We start from the raw sequence: 21134 nt of genomic DNA on the forward strand, positions 1-21134 counted from the left end.
AAAAGTTGCACTCCACCTATTCCTGTTAAAACCTCATTCACTGAAAAATAATAATACCCCTGCGTTATAGATTCTGAAAGGCTTTGCATCAAAAAATACTGTATAAAATCAGTGCAATGGGTGCAATGCAATATCTGGTTTCGCTTCCCACCCAGGAGCTTTTTCAATTCAAAAATGTCAGAATTATTTTTGAGTTCAAAGCTTTATATAATAGCCCAAAAACCTGTTTTGGCTTAGAAAACATGCAAACTGAACCAGAAGAACAGGTCTGCCCCTTAGAAATGGGGAGTTGTTTTGGTTCTTTGTTAGCCTGCAATACCAATACTGGTCATTAGGGGATATTGTTGGCCTGGCTGCCCAGGCGAGATGTCTTTAAGGTGCAGGTGGGAAGCAGTCTTGTCCAGAGGAGATAGATGCTTTGTGTTGGCGAATGCATCTGTGGAGGGGTTGTTTGGTTTGTCCAATTTAAAAATCAGAGTATTCCTCATTGCAGTGGCAGTGTTGCCAGATAGAGTTGAGGTTTTCCAGCCCAAACATCTGTTAAAAACCGCCAGATCAATCAAAAAACCTGCCAAATTAATATATTGTTATATTTACTGTGTGAACATGAACGTATTGCAGTTCAACCTAATTCAACACTACATGCCAAAATGCTACAATACAACTAAATCTGCCCAGAGTTGTTCTGCATAAACAACTCTGACCCAGCCACCACAGCGATGTCTGATCCAGTGAGTGTCATGTGGCTTATTACATACCGGTACTAACAGGCTTGCAGATGCATAATCACGTAGTCTACTCCTCTTTTTATATTTAGAAGAATACGATCAGTGCGCACTAGGGCTGCAACAACGAATCAATAAAAATCGAGTTTTAAAAGCGTTGGCAACGAATTTAATCATCGATTAGTTGTGTCGCGCGATTAATGCGTCATCCGCCGCCGCTGTCATCACATCCACTTGACTGAAACGGGGGAAGAAAAAAAAAATACGGCAGAGCGAGTCAGCGCCGCAGGTGCAGTGTTGCCAACTCAGCGACTTTTCAGACCCCTCCAGCGACTATTTTTCAAAAAAGCGACTAGCGACAAATCTGGTGACTTTTTACGGTGTCACTGGCGGCTTTTGGAGACTCTTACGTGAAAGCATGTATCGTTCCTACTCTGCCGTGGGGCGCCTCCCCCATCCCAACCCCGTTCTCCCTCTCCCACAGGAGTCCCTCTCAGCACTGCAGTCAGAGCAGGAGGATGTTTACCCTCAGCGTCCAGACTGCAAATGAAGCGCGCATGCGCCGGGATTGACGGCGCAAATTGATCACAATAATTAAAATAGCCTGCGCTTTGTAAAGTGAAAAAAGTCGTAACATGCAACTTTTGTCAAAACAAATAAACATGGCACGGAAGCACCACTGTTATGACGCAGCACCTGAAAAGGAAACACGTTGGAGCCTTCAATGGCAGTGAAGAGAGCTGATCAGCAGGATGAGTAACCATGTTTGTTTGGTTTTAAAGTGGGGAAACGTAACGTTAGTTTCTCAGGCTGATGCTTTCCTTACCTTGTTAGTAGGTTACAGACAGTAACAAGGTTGGCTACTTATTTTACTTTTAATTTCATTTGAATTATCTTAAGCAGCGTTTATATTTTCTTTATAAATAAATTAACTTGCAAATTATGAGGGCAAGGCTTTTAAAGTTTAAATCTTCTGGCAAAGATAAAGTAAAGAAGATCCTGCAATTTATGGAAGTAAAGCAGAATAAAATCCAGCAAGATCAGTAATATGTCAATTAATTATATGCCACATTCCCATGTAAATATCTGTCTTTGGAGGATGTGTTTTTTTTAGCACCCCTATTTCTCTCATTTTTATTCCAAATACAATTTATAATTTGAATCACAGGGCTATTTTTATCTCTATGGTTCAGTATTTTCTCAAGTAGCAACTTTAACTGCTATACTTTCCTGTCTTAAAAGGCAGAACTCTTCTAGTCTAAAAAAACCTCATTTGTTGAAATGGGGGGGACCTATTGTTTGAACCCCTTAGGGGCTTTTAAAAACAAAAATGTCTTTTTTTGCGCTTTATGAAACAAAGTACCCTATATTTTGTGGATGTACAGCTACATTTCTCATGTAAGTTTGCGTAGTTTTAACACAAACATTTATTTTTCATATTGCACCAGTACAGTTAATGAGCAACCTGTACTTGTGTGCTTGTTTGTTCTGTCTAAAACGTTCATTTTGGAATAAAGAGGTTAATATAAAAAATATTTTTTGTCCGAAAATAATCGGCAGATTCATCGATTTTTAAAATAATCGTTAGTTGCAGCCCTAGTGCGCACACACAAATATGCTAAGCTTATTTTTACATAACTGAATTAATTACATTTATTATGGTTGATTTTGAATACTTACCTTTAATGCTTATTAAATTGTTGGTAGCTCTCGGAAGCCAAAACGCGTGTTAAAGCTCTGGCTCGGTTTGTGCCCGCTCTGGAGTTAAAAGATGTGCTAAAGTGCCCTCTCTGCAGCAACAACGCTTGTTAGAGTGCTTTCTCGGGAGCCATAACATAAACTAAAGTGCCCTCTACAGTGGGAATGATGCGCTATATTTGCCCTTTTCTTTTTTCTACCCCTGCCCTTAAAAAAGTCTTTACACGCCACTGCAGCTCCCCGTTTATCTATGTCCCCTGACTTGCTCTGCACGAGGCAAATTTTTAATAATTCATAGGCGCAGAAGGTGATTAAGAACTGTCCTTACAAACAAGCAGACTGTAATTCAAAATCTCCTATATGATAAAAACTATCTGTTTCTATAAAGAAAGGGGGTATTGTTATATCCTGGTGGCTGGTAAATGAATCAAATGGAAACAAAGAGTAATAATATAGAACATCATGGACAGCTCTAGACGGTTCTATCTGAAGCAATAGAACTAAATGATTTTTTTATTGATTATATTTCGCTGGTATAGAAACCTTCACTGATTGGTCCCTTGGATCTATTTCAGTTTTACCTTCACTGTTTTTCTTAAAAAATGAAGATGCTGCACTTCTAGATTCAGCCATACAGATTCTATGCCAATCAGGGATCTACAACCTGGAGCTCCAGAGCAGCAAGTAGCTCTTTGGCTTATTTAATGTATTAAAAAATTAACTATCGATCAGTTTGTTTCTTTCTTTTATTCTGCACCACCATGAAAAAACCCTGGTCACACCTGTCCCCACTGCTAGACGTGGTCTAGAACTGCTACTGTAGAACATGCAACATGGAGGAAATGTAATATATGTCTCTACATGATATACAGAACATCATCATTATTCAAGTATCAGACTCTAATGCTATTTATGTTACTTACACTTCTAAAATTGTCAGCTTATTCATTATCAAGGAAGTATTTAAATGATGACAAATAATGAGAATTTATGATGCATGGTAAAAGCCATAATATTGGATTGAGTGATTGTAATTGGCATGTCATGATCATGCATCTCAGGACCTTTTTTTAAATAAACAGCCAACAAGGTCCTTCTTATTACTGTAATAAAGGATGAAACTTTCTTCAAAACAAGCTCAATTGTAACTTATCTAACTAATCAGACACCAACTGTATTTTTGAATTACTTTTTCTATGCATGGGAAAATGGTTGAAGATGCACCGATAAGGCCTATTATGATTGCCAGTTCAACTACAGTTTAAGTCTTATCTGCCATTTCCCATTCTTTACCATTACCATTTTTCTGTTTATCTCAAGGACCAGAAGACATAGCAAAGAAAAGAGGTATTTTAAATAGGTAGTGGTTTGAAAACCAACCGAGAATAAAGGATTACAAATATTAAGGCTTTACAGCACATCCCTAATCTTAATCTAATATTACACTCATCCTTAGTGCATGCTGTTGTTCACTGCTTAAAAGATAGGAAATTATGGTTCTCAGTCTGGATGCTTTTAAAAAAACAATTTTCAAAAATTTGAAAATTATCTCAGTTTTGTATCACTTAATATAGATTATTATATCATAATGATTTTTTGTTGAATGTAATTTGTGCCTATCGTAATCTCCATCCACTAGCCAGTTTAAGTCTTGATATCTGAAAAAAATCATCTGCATCTTAGGAACCACTGTACCAAACCTTTCTATAAATTTAGTATAAAAAGATCACATATAAATGAAAATAATTCCTCCAAATTCAGTGCAAAAAGTGCTTAGAGATGACGATTCAGAATGTGCTCATTGTAAGAGGTTATGGTGGGATTTCTGAATGGGTCGCATTTCCTGGGGGAAATCCCTTCATTCATCACCTAAACTATAACAACTGGTAGAAAACCTTTTTTGCTTTCATCTTTTAGTTGGCAGAGGACACAGAGCTGATGCAACCTCCTATCGTCTTATTCACAATTCAAGCCAGACGGTGAAAACCCTGCCTATTAGGTTTATGGTTGTCGGAGTGAATTGTTATTTGATGATATATGGTATTTCTTTTCAGTGTAAATCACACTAAAAGGAATGCTTTGAGGATCAAACAAATGATGATACATTCAGATTGTATTCTATATTATTTTTACAGTTTAGTATTTCTGTGTTTTTTCAAGATCACTTGACAGATCCTGTATCGTTTTACCAAATGATCCTGAAAAGCTTGTAAATAAGCCCATCTGAGCACTCCTCTACGAAAATGGAAAGTGCTGTCAAACTCCATGTAACACAGCAGAGCACACTAGACTGTGTAATGCCATGGAACAAGCATTAAGTATTTGTTAGTTAATCAGGCGTCTGAATTAGGCCGGAGGCCAAGGTTTCATTCAGGAGCAGAGCTGCTGTTTTGACTAAATCTGTCTCAGTAAAAGCCCCGTCACGGAGACTCCCAGCATTTGTAAAAGATTAGCGGCTCAGTCCTGATGTAGAGCGCTCAGGTCAGCTAGAGTGCAGCGCTCGGACGCACTTCATGCTTTGGGCCTATCTCTTCCATCTGCAGCTCCGAAGCCTAATTCTTACTTGTCCCTGTATATGAAAGACACGGTCATGAAGACTTTAGGAGTGAGTTTTGGAGCTCAGTAATAGGAGAAGTTACAGAAGCTATTTGACACATTCAGATCATGCCATTGTGGCACATTGCAGACTTCTATTTCATGACAGCATGCTATCACGTGTGAACACTTCCAGTCTGACTGTGTTTAATAGGGGAACAACAACAAAACACATGCTCTCAGCCTATCATTAGCCAAAGACTAAATCAAAACCAACTGTGTAGGAACAATAAAATAATTTGTCAGGGGAAAAGGGTGCAGATAAATCTTATAAAACCTTTTCTAACTGGCTCAGGGTCTAACGCACCAGGGCCAAGCGTTTAGCACCTGGCTGCCATGGCTCTGACGCTGGCCAATTCATTTTAACCCTCAGATTCATATTAGATCACCCGTCACTGTGAGCTGAAGGAAGTTGATTAACCTTTTTATCAGTATTAGACAGCTTGTGCTGCAAGGAGACTTTTTAAGCGCAGAATTTAGATCAACACAAAAACTTAACATAGCTTGCTCTTACTGTCTCTTCTCTTTAAATCTATAATTGAGCTTTAGTGAAGACACTTTGGGAAAGAAGCCACAGATTTCTTTTTTCTTAAAGGAATAGTACACCCAAAACATGATTAGCCTTCATTTTCTACTCACCCCCATGCTGAACAACACTCTGGAGTACTTTTTTGATATCTCAAATGCATCTGGAGATCTGGGAGGCTTCTTGCTGTCTGCTGACATTCAAATAATGGAGGTCTATGGCGCCCGAGGCAGAAAGGTCCATAAAAGTCCACAAAAAACGTGTCAATATTCCTCCATACTGCTCGTCCAATGTATTCCAAGTGTCCTGAGTGGGTAGCGTCCATAATTTACTCGAAACGAAGTCATTTAGAATGTTTTTAGAGCATAAACAGTAGTGTATAGGATTTCCTAATAGCGCCCCCATGCGCGCTCACGATTCTACGGAAGCCGGCAGACCAAACCGGAAGAAGGTGCGCATTCAGCGTCTGGTCTGCCGATAATGCAAGCGTAGAAGAAGAAATGTGCTGTTTACCTGTGCAAAGAAAGAAACAACGAAAGAAGAATGTCTGAGGACTTCATTGTTGAGGAAGAGCATGAGTTCTTTGCCGAGCTGAATGCGCACTTTCAAATTACAATTATAGTCATTCAACTGATAATAATTACTTAGTTTTAACCTTTATTTGAATTACCTATTAATTAACTATAACTTCCAGCTCTAGTTATTTAATATATTCATAGTCTTCTGGTAAACTCTCACAACAGAGCTCAACAAGTTGGCATTCACTCCGTTCCCTAAACACCATTGCCAGAAAGATATTCCCTAATCAGCTTCCCTTTCAAAAGGCCCACAATGAGCCTGGTAACTGTAGTAAGGGTCCAACATAATGTTTGTGTTAAGTGGTGCCTTATAGTAGCAGACTTCTGGGTCTTCAGGGGAATGTTAAGCACGTTAATAAAGATTACATACTGAGGTTATTGCTCAGTGCAGCATGGAGATATTTAATACACTTTCTGAGCAAGCCACAAGACCCCAGCTATTAAAGGAGGGAGGGAGTCCTGCATTTAGTCTCCTGAAAGAGCAGAAAATAAAAGAATTTTATTCTTGTTTTAAAAAAGAAAACAGTGCTAATTTGAAATAAACCCCACTAAATTTAGACAAATGTATGTTGCTGCTGTTTTCCAAGAGAGAGCATCTATAATCTGTTCTGGATTATGAACGCTACCATGATCTAAATTCAGTCAGGTTCCCTTTAATTTCATCTTTTTATCATCAAATTTACCATTTCTGTTTTCAAGAAGATCAATCTTAATCTCATTTCACCAAATCCCATGATACCAGTTAATATGCCAGTAGATTTAACCAAGGCACACAAATTAACGTTTGTGGTGGTAGGAGACAAGTTTTGTTTTGTCCTGTTTTTCTGACATATATCCCAAATAACGTGTTGTATGTATATAGCTACAAACTTATTTTTGGGGATTGCTTGCTAAAGCCCAGGTGCAACTTTTTGTTGCATTTATCAAACACAGAGCTTTAACTCCTTAATCACCTTACCATCACTGGGCTTAGCAGCCACATAAATGTGTGTCCTGTCATAGCATCTAAAAATATTAATGTGAAGGACAATGCGTCTGAGCAATGTTTTATTTTCCAGGAAAACCGAAAGCTGAGGTTTTACCAGAAAATAAATAGCACTTTATGTGTAAATAATCAATCTAATGCAATCAGTGTGATAATATATGAGGCCATCCATTCATCCATCTTTTGCCACTTATCCATCAGGGTCACATGTGGTTGGTGAATAGCTCCACCAGTCTATTGGCGAAAAGCGGGGTGCACTCTGGGCTGATCGCCAATTGATCCATCACATGGCAACACATAGACATGTAACCATGCACACGTTTACATATTTTAATTTAACCTAACAGTCATTTGTTTGGACTGTAGGAGGAAGACAGAGAGAACCCAAACACAGGGAGACCATCCAAACTCCATGCAGAAGGACTGAAGGCCAAGACTCGAACCCAGGATCTAAAGTACATGCTGTTAGGCAATAGTGCTCCAAACTGCTCCCCTTTGCAGCCCTATACTTCAACAGATTTCTATTAAAATCAATGTAAAAAAGAATGCATCAGGATGAAATCCCCACACAATGATAAAAAAAAGAACCTCTGAGCCCCCTCAACAGAATTTTTTTTTTTTTTTTGTCTAAAACACATCATCTTGCTCTCATGTAAGTTCACTGACAAGCAGACTACTTTAAAACACCTCTATGCTAAATGTCCTCCCTTTCATTTTGCAAACCCTGCATCGCCCAGATTTAAAAGTAAAATCTATTCAACGAAAAAGTTACAAACCTGAGCAAAAGCATGCAGTTTGGGTAAGAACCCATGCAGACCACTTGATAAGTCTAAACTTATAGCACACAAAATGAGTAAAAAGTTCTGACACAAAGGCTGGCTCTGCAAATTTTTTCTTAAAAGAGGGATTCAGCAATTATAGACTGTAATGAATCTTGGCTCCATTTTGAGGAAAGTAATCAGCATAAACATATCCCTGCCAAGACCTATTGGGCATATGATTATTTGAGTCAAAATCAAGTGTGAATCATATCAACCTGGTCATCTTTGGTTCACAGGTAAGCTGTGAGTAAAGAAGAGGAAGTTACCTTTGTGCATCTGACTACAAAATAACTTGTTCTACCAGAACTCTGCCATAACGAGTTCTAATAAAGTATATAAACTGCACTGTTAGACTTTATAACGTTTTTCATGGTCCTCCAGGGCAACACCAGCCAATGGAGCAGTGAGCTGGCGGGGCACTGCCCCGTGGCAGCTTCCTGGCAAAGACAGCGAGAGTAAGAGAGGATAAAACTCCAGCTTTTCTGGCCGTTCTCCCTTTGCACTAATGAAGGCATTAAAAGAGCCTTAGCTTCATCATGTTTGCCTGTTTGTTTCTGGCCGCTTGGTTGAAGCCAAAGTTTGATTGGCTGGCTGATTGCTTTCCAACATTACTGGCCTCGTAAAGAAAAGAAGAATTTAAACAAGTCCAGTCTCAGGGTTCGGACGTTTTAAAATGAGGCAGACATGAATGATGGTGTGTTTACAGCATTTTTAAGTGTTGTGATTGTTAGTCATATCAAGCTCATAAATATGATGCTGAAGTTTTCTCAGAAGGAGAGAGAAGGAGCCACTCAGGTTTCAGGCTCAAACATTCTGTGTACTCTGCCCCATCGTAAATGAGGTGAGTAAAGCATTTTTTCACTAACGTATGTTTAAATTTCACTGAATTGAATATGGAGTAGTGCTTATAGAAAAGTGCATAAAATGTATGGTTTTCAACATAGTTTTATGAATAAAATAAATAAATCAATATTGTGATGTGCATTTCTTTCATCTGACTTAATTAAATAACTAAAATTAAATTGATGATTCTATGCAAGCTTTAGCTTCAGAGGTTGCCTGATACATGAAAAGTCCATTTGTAATTTATTGTAGCTGTTCTGTAAATCCTGCAGAGATTTAGATAAGTTCCTCTGCTGGTCTTCCTGATGCTACAAAAAACATCAGGAAGATAAAAGAAATCAGCAGGATAGTCAGACATAAAGCTGCAGAAAAGGCTCTAATCACTCCATCACGGTCGATTGTAAATACTACAGCATTAAAGCCGAACTAGACGTTTAAGAAGAAATTTAAGAAAGAACACACCATGTCCATGGTGATACGCTTCTTTCTTTCTTTCTTTCTTCTATATCTATATCCATAGATAGCCTGCTTCCATATAAGTTGATGGTCGATTTCCCTTATTGGTCTAGAGTACTTAAATTATGAAGTGCTAATTCGCAGTTAATTCTTAAGTTGTAGTTAGTTGGTTAGTTAGTTGTATTTTGCTTCTTACAGCATGTTTCTGTTGTTTGAGTTTTGTGTCTTCGTATTTCAACATCATTTATGTATTTGCGGCACGTTTATATTTATGCATTTGCAGCACTGATTTTCTGTGATTGCAACATTTCCCTATTCTTGCATTTCTTTTGTCAGGCTTCATTTTTGTGTTTGCAATGCCTTTTCTCCACTAGATCTCCAAAATTAACACTAGGTCAAACTCTTAGCCAGAGCTACTATGGAATGGCCGGGATAAAAGAACATTCATGTTTAAAATTGGAGTGGTTAAAATCGCAACCTATATCTAATAGAAGGCTAGTGGTAAGACCTGAAAATTAGAGGGAAAAGTCACTGTTCAACTAAAATGAAAAACATAGAGAAATTATTGCCTCTAAATCTGCAAAGCTGGTAGAATCATAGAAGAAATTATTTTTATTTTTTTACTTTCAATTGTAGTGAAGGGTTGCTATACAATGTCCTGACATATGGGGCTGCATGCCACACTTTTCAGATAATTTTTCTTCCAATGGAATATTGAAAAACCATGTGCCAAATGTTTTTACATTTTCTGTCACATGTCTCAATAAATTACTCTGAATCTTATATTTGTAACATGACAAAATGAGAAAAAGCTTAAGTTATACAAAACCCATTGAAAAGCATGTGTAGCTGCCCCCCGGTCAGAGTCAGCACCTCTAAAGACGGCTGTCCTAAAAGCCGCAGTCATAGCAGAGTGGATTTTTCGTTGATGAAACACAGCAGCACCAGGCCAAGAACAGCCAATGACACAAACGAGATGTAACTCAAAAACCCACTCGTGTGCTAAGTCACACAGAGAAGTCTGCGAGAGGAGTCGCTGCTGTCTGAAAATGCATGAGTAATGTAGAGTCTATAGACATGTGGTCAGCTTTGGGGCATGTTTTTTAGAATCAGAGGAGTCTCTACGTTTCTGAACAAAGAGTTAACATTCCCATGATTAATACGGAATAACTTGGCAGCTCTTTCCTCTTTTCAGCAAAAAGTTTGTGAAACTTCTGCAAGCGCCTCTGAAGAAAAGCTAAAAATACTTTTTTATGAAGACAGCTCTGAGCCAACTCTGCAGTCAATATTTTTATTTTTTTTTAGATTAAGCTGAGGCCCAGAGTGCATTTCTTCTGGTATTCCAGAGGTATGTCGACACTAACTGAAACCAAATCATATTTCTGCTCTGTGACATTTTAGATTTATCTGCAGAATAAGAGCCAGAATGCCTTTGGTTAGCGTAAGATGCCATAGTCATACCACACTGGTCTCATAAGAATAGGGAGAGCTGACTTTCCCAAAACTGAAAATTGAGACAGGAAAAGACATAAAGCTGACAATGTAAGGTTTTCTATCTGTATCAGGATTAATTAAAGAAAACAAACAACTTTAATCTCTAAAGAATCTTTTTCTTTGTGTAAATGTATCCACTGTGAGGTAAAGCAACACTTTTTCCCCAAATACCTAAGTTAATACCTTAAGTTTCCATTATCATCATGTCCATCATCTCCAGCCAAGTCTGATTGATATGATTCAGCTAAAACAGATGCCAGACCATCAGTGTTATCCATCTCTCCCTCTTTGGTGAATATGACTCAGGAATCGCTGCGATTCCATTACCAAGCACCCCCCACCCCCACCTCACCCCTGCTAACTCAAGCAGAGTGGAGTTTACAGGAATACCACTGCAGAATCATCACCAGGCCCAGTGCTTTGTGAATCAGCGGAACATACTGCAAACATTACACCCTGCAGCAGCCGTTCCCAAGCAGCCAGACTCACATTTGCCTATAATTCACTGTTGAACTCATGCAGCACACAAAGCCGTGGGCCGAGGCTCTTCAGCTCTTGGGAATGTAGTGACGGATGGGAAAGCTCATGAAAAGAATGCAACGATCATGGTACTAATTTGAGAAACACAGACTGGTCCACATTTAAGTTTTCACACGATTTAAAGGTAAAAAAAAAAAAAAAATGAAAAGAACAGATTTGTAGCTGTCAAATGTTACCTACCAGGATTGGGACAGATTGGACAGAGATAGCCCTAAAAGAATACAACCTTGAAGCTTTGGGTGAGAGTTGAGCTGGTCAGATGGGACATATACTTTCCTAGCATTAGATTTCTTTCTTGAAATTTAACTGTTAACTGCTCCAAATTTCACATTTTCTATCAACTTTAATTGAAATATGTTTTAAAACGCTAGTTTTTTTGTTGTTGATGTTATTACTTTTATTATCTGATAAAATAGGTTGTCTTTAAAGCCCCCAGAGCTCTGTCCAAATATGCAGTGTTATATATCAATATATATGAGATCAAATATATTGATGAATAAATGAAGCTAAGTTCAACTGAATAATCTGGGTCTCTTACCCTCGTGCAATCTGAGTCTCATTCATCTGTGAAGCTCATTCAATCCAATCAGCATGCAGAGTCCAGCTTAAAACACCTTGAGATAAACAGCTCAACCTGCTACTCAACAAACATCTAAGTTGGATCTCATGTCAGACTCTGATTCTGAGGACCCTGATTTAACCCTCCTCATAACCTGCTCCACCATCCTCACAAACTCCGCCTGGCTCCTTCTCTGTGTCCTTTCTTGTCACTATAGAAGTAAATCCCTAGCCTGACGTAGTCCTACTCAATTCTAGTCAGAATATGAGTCTGATACTGCTCCATAGAGCTGTGATTATGGGGCATGTTTTGAACGAACCAGGAAAAAAAATGCCTCTGCACTCAATTGGATAGACCTACAACCAATAAGAGCAACGGAGTGCGTGACGTATCTTAAGCGACGCATAGTTGTTGTCAACAAAAATCAAAGCGTGCAGTTGCACGCCTAGAATAAGAAGATGAGCCTTGATCGCGTTTCTCTGTTCCTCTTTTAAAATTAATTTGCTGTCGATATCTTCTAGAAGAGACCTAATAGCAGAATCTACTCACCTCAACTCTCCAGCGGCAGCCATTGTTGTTGTCACCCAAGCGCGCTTTGGTCACGTGGTTGATTACGTTACTGTTGATCATCTGTCCATCATCGTATAAAACCCGCCATGACAATTTGATTGGCCCGCCAGATATTGTGCGAGCATACTCGCGCTACTGTTGAGCAATGACAGACCGAACTTCCCGACCTCAAACGTTGTGGGCGGGACTAAGTTCGGAATGGCACCCAGGCTAGTAATTCCCAGGACTCATACTGCTTTCACATCCCCAGCCGGTCCAGCGAAAGAGCCTTGTTCTGCCAGAGATTTCTTCCCTAGGGTAGTTTTTTTTTTGTCTCCAGTGTTGCTCTATGCTTGCTCATCATGGAGGTTCATATGAACCTGCACCTTGTCCGAGCTGGCATCGATCTTCATTCATTCAGTCTCTGTTCCACCACCAGTCTCAGGTCCGGCAGCGGCTTTATCCCTTTTCTCATTCAGCACCTAATACATATTATCAAAGTAAATTTCAGTTTTAATGTACCTCGTCGAGACCTGAGTCTTAAATTATTTCAACAAAAACTTCTAGTTGACTTCCTTCTGGGAGTTTTTCAGGTTGAAATGTTAGCCATCATTACAATACCTGGAATAATTGAATAATTATTTTTAATAAAATATGTTTTTTCATCTCCTACTTTAAATAAAAACAGAAAAAGTTTTCCAACCAGACATAACAAACAGTCCAAGACTAAAGATTAAGGGTAACACATCGGAGAGAAACCTAAAGAGACCTAGAAGTACAATGTAAAGGAAAATCTGTGACATCTTTCTCAATAATGGTACAGACATAATGATATAAGTCTAGCATAAAATAACCATCTGTAATTATTGCATTGATTTTGTCAACCAGACAGATTAGTTATGCTAAGCCTAACATTATGCTGTTTCTAACTTGTAAATGTAGATGTGGTGGAAATGCAAACAAAGCTAAGAGAAAGTTCTGTAGCCTTTATTTAACTGTACAGTGACAGAAAATGAGTTAAAGAGAGAGAGAGAGAGCGGTTGGAAGATATGCAACATAAGTCAGATGACCAGGACTCAAAGCCATGACAGCCATGTTAAAGACAAGGACTCTGTACATGCCTGGCACAATTTAGTCCTGCACCTTAGTGTGTCAAACTTAAATAACATCACAGGATATTTATGTTTTGGCTGCTCCACTGTTTGACATCGGATGTTGTTTCTGGCACAGGTAACTTTTTGTTTTTTTGTTTTTACAGCTTTATAGTTAAACCCTGAAGCAGAAATATCAGATGCATCACTTAGCCTGTTGAACACAATGCTGACATTTCTGATCAACAGATCCTGTGCTCAAACTAAAGATGGAGAGCAATACAATGGTCAACCCAACATGTTTTCTTGTTACAACAGCTCTTTGTGCTGCAACCTGAACCATTTCTGCAACACTAAACTCTACATACTTTCTGATCCCTCAACACAAAGGTATTCAACTGAAATATAATATTGCTAATACTGTTCTGATAATAAATAAAAGCCACTTTAGACCTAAAAATCTAATTCAATGTTAGGAAATTGAACAAATCAAAAATGTGATCTGACGGTAAACAAATAATGAAGAAAAGGGCATTTCCTACAATTATAGGCTTATAATCTTTTTACAACTACAAATTTTTTAACTACAAATTTGCACAGTTTACTGTCTTGGGTAGTAATTTATATCTTACTGGTTCTAAGTTTTACATGTATTAAGACTAAATTCTAGTGGGAAAAACAATAAGGCTAATAATAAAGCCATGACAATTATTACATGCAATGTACTTTATTGTCTGCACACAGTACAAATGTTCTTTCTTCTTCAAAGAAAAATAAAGGAACCACAGGGTTTGATCAGAATAGCTGACACAACCGAAGGCGCTTAATGCTGTTCTGCTTTCCAACCCCGCTGCGCACTCGCAGCCAAAAGCTATTCACAAGCTACTGGAAAGCTGTCATTAGGAGCTTGACAGTGCAAAGGCTCAAAGCGGAGTGGTAACGGTCGGTTGTTACTCATAACACTCAGATTATCGCCCCTCAAGCTGACATCTACATATCCAGCTGGAAACTATGTCAGTATGGAGGAATTTTTTCCATTTTTTGCCAATGCCACTTCACCACAATAGCATGTGCGTGTGTGGTATGCAGCTATGTATCCTTGGGGTTGCTATGTATATATCTGATTATATATATTTGGAACACTGCAAAAGTATGTTGCGTGATGACGCATGTGTTAAAAACTAAGAAGAAAAAAACAATAAAACAGCTGATAATTATCAGCTTTAACACTCCATTAATGAGTGGGAAGGACTCCAGCAAGCTTCATTTTCCTAAAAAAACATTAATGCCAGGCAACATTTCAGGGGTCAGGAGATATTTCACAAACATGTCAAATTATGCATTATTACCTGCTTCATTCAAACATATTTAATCTTCCAACAAGGCAAGGCAAACTATTCTTTCATTGAAAGACAATGCGTTTTCAGGTGCATCCTCATCATTGATTAATTTATCCTAAGTAGGATTGCTGCAGTAAATGAGGGATGGTTTTTAAAACTACTTAGATGTTTATATACAATTGCTCAAGATGTGGATTATTCTATTAGAAGCTATAAAACAGTTAAAATTAAAAAAAGTTGAAATAAAATGTTTTTGGCTTTATTCACTTTTTAGCCAATTTAAAGGACATTTAACATTTTATAAAGAAACTGTCCAAAAAAAAAAAATTACACTCCTCTGGGAATATATGAACAACTTCTGACTGTAATGCAGCTATTATCAGTGAAGATTACATGGAACATTAATAACCACATATCGGTCAATTTCATTTCTCAGTTATTATTCACCTTTCAGTCACAGGGTTCACTATAAGAGGTCAGAAATCTCCAATCTGAGTCAGGTTCTTCCTCTTCTGTCTCATCTCCATCATGGTAAACACTGCAGTCTGGATTTATTCTGATTCCTTTGCTTTTTCCTTTATAAATCTAAAAGTTAGGACAAGGAATGATGCTTTAAATCTGTGCAGTCCCTAAATAGTGGTGTGTAATATGATCAGTCTGAAATGGGACGTGATGCAAAAGACTAATGAGAACTAAGATTATTTTCATACTCCATGCTTACAAAAGGAAAATATAATATGCTTGACTCGAGAGGGAGCAAGTATTGGACGGTTAAGTTTTAATTCATATTAATTATTCAAACGATCATAATTCATGATCACTATAGAGGTGAGAATATTTTGATTTTTTTTTTTCATATCAGATGAATATTTTCTACAGTCAGCACAAACACCCTCATCTGCTTCAGCTTTAATCAGCACTCCATCATCCATAAACACATCCCCACAATTTACGGGAAGCCAGTTCAAAGGCCTTTTTGAGAAGACAATGAGGCGATTCATTCTGCTTTTTGAGATGCTGAGGGCACAACTGCTCTTCGAGAGAACTCATAAATGCTGAGGCGCATTCAGCAGACATATGGTTTGTGTTTAGAAGAGAGCAAACAATAATCAAATCTGTTGATCCTCTTCTTGCTAGGATGAGGTTTGCTAATATAAAACTCTGTTCAGGCTAATCATAATTTGGGGGCTGTAATTACCACCACCTCTGATCCACTTAAATCAATCCCTATTTGTCAGAATTAATGGGAAGGACATCAACAAGAGATCCCAGTCATGGAAAGTGCTCATTTCAACCGAGTAATTATAGTTTTTTGTAAATATTGTAACCTCCCTGTTATTTTTAATATTTTCAAGAGACAAGAGAACCATTCGTATATTTTAGAAAAAGAAATTCCAACTCAAAGAAGTAAAACTTTTGTATGTTAATGTGGTAAAATCTACTAATTCTGAAAATGCAGTTGTTAACCCTCACAGGGAGCTCCCTTCACATGGCTTTAGATGTGACAGTGAGGAGACTTTGATTCTGGTGATATTTACGAACTGGGAAATGAATCCCAGAGAGATCTGTGTTTAATTATCAAGCCTAATCTAAAACTGCAAAAACACATCTGCATCACAGGATGCTTTATAGAGCAATTTAGCAGCAATAATAAAACTATATATCTCCCTCGGTTTAAACCGGATAATTAAATCTGGCTAATTTAAAATGATAAAATAACAAAATTAACGGCTTTGGCTTGTTTTTAGTTAACATTACCATGAATAATCTCCTCAGCATCCCTTTAATATTTGCGCGCACTGAGCCTACCTTGGAGCTGTGGACGGGAGATGCACAGGCGCGCACTTTTGGCCGACAGATGCGCTCTTTCCTCGGACTGAATGATGAGTCGCTTCGGGCTAGAGCAGCTCATGTTCTGATAATCACTGGGGTTCCGGCATATCTGGGATACATAGCCCTTATGTGCGCACATTTCCTCCACCTTTCCGCCGAACACGGAGAGCGTCAAGCCGGTGATGTCAGGGAAAGTTTGGGTCTGACAGCGGCTCACCATCCCGACCTGCGCTGAGGAGCGGTGCATCGATCAGTCGGCTTTCCCCATGCAACGCTCGGCTGCTTCTTCACATTCCCTATAGAGAAAAAATAAATAAATCACTGCAAACATTAGATTTTTTTTAAGACAAGACTTTAAAAAAAACCGTACAATGAAGTGGAACTCAATAAAAAAGTACCTTATCCAATCCGTTAATAATGTCCAGGATAAGTTTGAATATCATGTTAAACCAAACAGGATACTGCATGAACGACTGATCGATTGCATCGTTTTCAGTTATTCAGCATCCAATTCCGCCTCTCTCCTTCTGTGAGATTGACACATCTTTGCAGGACTCAGGAGCGCCAATAAGGAGTGGGTGCGCGTTTCTGTGGGAGGATAAGATCTGGATCAGGAAGCAGTGGCTGTGCAGATGATGATAAGATTCAATAACACCACTTCATGATATATTTCTGCTGGGAAGTCTGAGTGATTATTTTTATTTCCTTTTCCTTGATTTTTATTATTGGACTTTTTATTTAAATGAATTACCAGATATTTAGCCTTTCCGTTCAGCATCTTAAATGGGTCCTGAAGGATGACGATTGTTTTAAGCTGTACGATTATAAATTACTCTCCAGATACTAATTACAGAGAAAAAATCGCAATGTAATAGATTATACTATGTCTGATGTTGCATTTTTATCATACTTATTTCTGTACCAGCTATAGCCTAACAGTATTATAGCTATACTCCGCCATCTAGTGGCCATTGCCAGGATAGATAAACTCTTAAAACATTTCACAGTAGTGAAACAGCATGACCAGATGTAAAATAATGTGCAAATACATTGCATGGAGGAAATAAAATCCTTTGTGCTGTTTTCTTTACTAGTCTTACTTTAGGTCATGAAGCAAGCTTTTTTTTTTCTGCACGAAAAAGCCAGAAAAACATTTGAATGAATGTTTCGCTTGATGTACTTCTTTAAGTTACATCTAAACTGCAGCAGCTCTGAGTTGTTTTTTTTTGTTTTATTTATACTTTTATTGACATTACACTGTCACAAGTACAGAGCAACGAATTAACTCTCTGCAATTAACCATTCCCTTGGGGAGCAGTGGGCTGCCATTGTGCGGCGCCCGAGGAGCAGACTGGGATTAAGGGTCTGGCTCAGGGACCCGGAGTGGCAGTCTGTGGGACTTGAACTCAGAACCTCCAAGATCCAAGCGTAATGTTCGAACCACTAGGCAACCACTCTCTATAAGTTAGGTCTATATATTTAAAGCTAATTCCTGCACTATTTCTGCACAGAACCTTTCTGAACCCGAAAGGTTAAGATTATCTAACTTAGTAAAAAATCTATTTGTCATGTATCACTCCATCTGTATGAAGCTAAACGTTGTGATTATGAGAGCCCTCAAATTTCTATGTGCAGCCTATCATGGCCGTATATCGTATTTCTTTTTGTTGTTGTACTGTGGATTATACCTGTAAGTAGTTAAACTCTAGTTTACTTTAAAAATATGCATCATAGTAGTAATATAACTATGTATAAAAGACAGTGATAAAAACCTAAAGGACAACATTTAGACGGACAATTTGATTCCACTGGAGATTCCATTGCTAAAGAAACAATAAATTATAGATCATCCAAATATGATTGCTCATGAAAAGGGTTTCTGATTCTGCCTCTAAAGCAATATGATATTGGCATCAGTAGCATCTAGATTTATGAGTTTGTTTTTTTTTTTTTTGTTCAGTTTGTACTCTGAAGTCAGAATAACTGAATAACAGAGGCGGCCAGAGCATCTGGATTTTAAGAGTGGGACTACTTTTTTTAAATGTTAAATTATTTTTTTTATTTTTTTTTATTGCTCTTTTTTGTAAAAGTAAAAGTCATCCAAGAAACTCAAAGAAAAAAAAGCACTTGGTATAAAGGCTACTGAAGTACTATATAACTGCTGAATAATAACATTAAATTATATCTGATTATATCTGTAAAATGATGTAATCAGAGTTATATGAAAACTCTGGTCATTTAAATACAATAGCATAACTGTCAGTCATGAGGTTTTTGAGGATCCAGATGCAGAGGCAGGGAGGCAGAGGTGAGTTCTTGCAGTTTTAATTAATAATCAAAGTTAACAAAGTGGACATCAGGGGAAAACAAGCATGAAGAACCAGGGAAAGACGAGGAGAGACGAGGAACCAGCACCGAGGAACTGCACAGGGAGAGTATTTACGGCTGAGTGAACAAAGGGGGGACTAACGAGCTGACTGGGGGCAGGTGTGAACAAACAGAGGCTTCTAGGAAGAGATCAAAGGAAAAGGAAACCAACAAAAGAAGGCAACAAAGAAAAAACTAAAAAGTCAAATACATCCAAAAACACAACAAAATAGGAATTAAAACTAGAACACAATGAAAAACATGAATCAATATGAAAACTGAAAACTCAAAGAAAACTTTACAAAACCAAGACCATAACAATAACAAAGTCAGGCAGAAGAGCAAAACTTCCAAATAATTTTTTCAACAAAAAAAGACCAAATTATTATGCCTATTTTAGGAAATGATAAATATTTCCAGTAAATATCTATTGTTTACTGTTTATTCATCTGATCGCATAGCTCAGGTTTCTCATGGTAGGTAGTACATGCTGAAATTTGACTCAAGTAAGAGTAGAAAGACCTCAAAAAGGTATTACCGAAGTAAAACTCATGATACATTACAATTACTCCTGAAAGTTTTTATTTAAAAGTTGCTCAAGTAAATGTAACTGAGTAAATGTAATTAATTACTCAAACTTCTCATCATATGATAGAACGCATGGTAATGACCGTAACGGACTCAGGCAACGATTCTAGGGTTATGAGAAGAGGCAGGTGCAGTTGGGAGAAGTTAACCATCTTTAGAGGACTAAGGATCCACAAGGGGAATAAAGAATGCAAAGCAGGTGACCAGAAGCAACATTGCACTGCAATCACAGTTCAGACAAAAGGAACCCAGGGCCAGGACGCTAACCACAGGGCTAAGGACTCCAACGTTGCAGCAGGAGGGCTGGCAGCAAGTTCAACAGAGCCTGTGGTGGACCCAGTTTCCTCTGAAGGAGGTAGCAATGAGAGCACCCTTAAAACACCAACATAAACCTAGGATACCACCAAACTCCACCATCCAAGATGTACGGCAGATGGCAGAGACGAGAGAACCGGGGCAAAGGCAGTTGATCGAATGGCCAAAAGCAAATGAAACAGCAGTCTGGCAGCAGCTGGATAAGGACCTCAGCATCCTGCTGCATCACTCTTTGCATTGTTAGGTGTAAACCAAGCTGTACAACATCGTAGAAATACTCTATAAGAATTGCAGGGACAGGTTTGGGGCAGGGACAAGAAAGGTATTCCATGCAAATGCTCTGTTCGAAAACCTAGGACGCATCCTTAGAAGGCCAGATTCGATGGCTGATTATGTCATAGGTGGCGCCGAGGTCTGGTCGGATTCCAAGAGTCCTCGTTATGCGGTCTTAAAATGCGTCCCTCTTTTTGCCCGATTTGAAGGACGGGTCCGACGTATCCTCGGTATCCTTGGATATCCCAGGATTCATTGCGAGATAAAGCAAGCCATGATCAGAGGAAAGGTTACTTGGCACCGAACAGTGGTGAAAATTGGAAGTTCAGTTTATATAATACAAGTCAGAGATGAATGAAAGTAGTTGTTTTAATGGTTATTGAGTCAGATATGTGACGGTAATGTTTGGTTTATCTAAAGGTTTTAATCTGTTACTGTGTAAAGGGGTTTGGCTGTAATTAAAGGACAGATTCTAATAGATTTGCAGTGTGGGGACTATAAATCTGATAGGATTTTTATCTTTTTATTGCTGTTTTGCACAATAAGCTTAACTAAGTATTTTTTGTTGTTGAATATTAGAGATTTTGCAGATATATTTTTATACATACATTGTTTAGGTTTACTTATATCTTTCTACCCCTTTTATAGAATAGAAAATCCCTTTATTGTCCCATAATGGGCAAATTTACAGCAGCAGAAAGATTACTGAAAATGGTCACACATGTGAGGACCTTAGAAAAATGTATAAGAATAACATAATAGGGAAGAGTTAAAATATAAACAATAAAATACTGTAAAGTGTTTTAACAATATAAAACTGGGGAATAAATAACCAATATGCAGCTATGGACATTTTTACAGTAATGGATATTTGAAAATAGCAGCAACATCAGAGATGTGCAGAATGGCAGCAGCATTTTATTTAACTGACTAAGGTTTCTATCATTACATTTGATTT

At 38.1% G+C, this 21134-nt stretch overlaps 1 protein-coding gene across 2 annotated transcripts in view; it reads right to left on the reverse strand.

The window, feature by feature from the left end:
• LOC107081979 (zinc finger protein GLIS1-like) overlaps nt 1-17171 on the reverse strand; it is a 122189-nt gene extending 105018 nt beyond the window's left edge. For both annotated transcript variants that reach the window (XM_015370372.1, XM_015370371.1), the window contains exons 1-2: nt 17032-17171; nt 16610-16929 (exon numbers count right to left, since the gene is read on the reverse strand). In XM_015370372.1, the coding sequence (XP_015225858.1) occupies nt 16610-16880 (271 nt within the window). In that variant the 5' untranslated portion in view covers nt 16881-16929; nt 17032-17171. The remainder of the gene's footprint in view (nt 1-16609; nt 16930-17031) is intronic.
• Nucleotides 17172-21134: the final 3963 nt, after the last annotated feature.

Source organism: Cyprinodon variegatus, unplaced genomic scaffold (assembly GCF_000732505.1).
Source record: "Cyprinodon variegatus isolate N-32 unplaced genomic scaffold, C_variegatus-1.0 Scaffold45, whole genome shotgun sequence".
Lineage (NCBI taxonomy): Eukaryota > Metazoa > Chordata > Actinopteri > Cyprinodontiformes > Cyprinodontidae > Cyprinodon > Cyprinodon variegatus.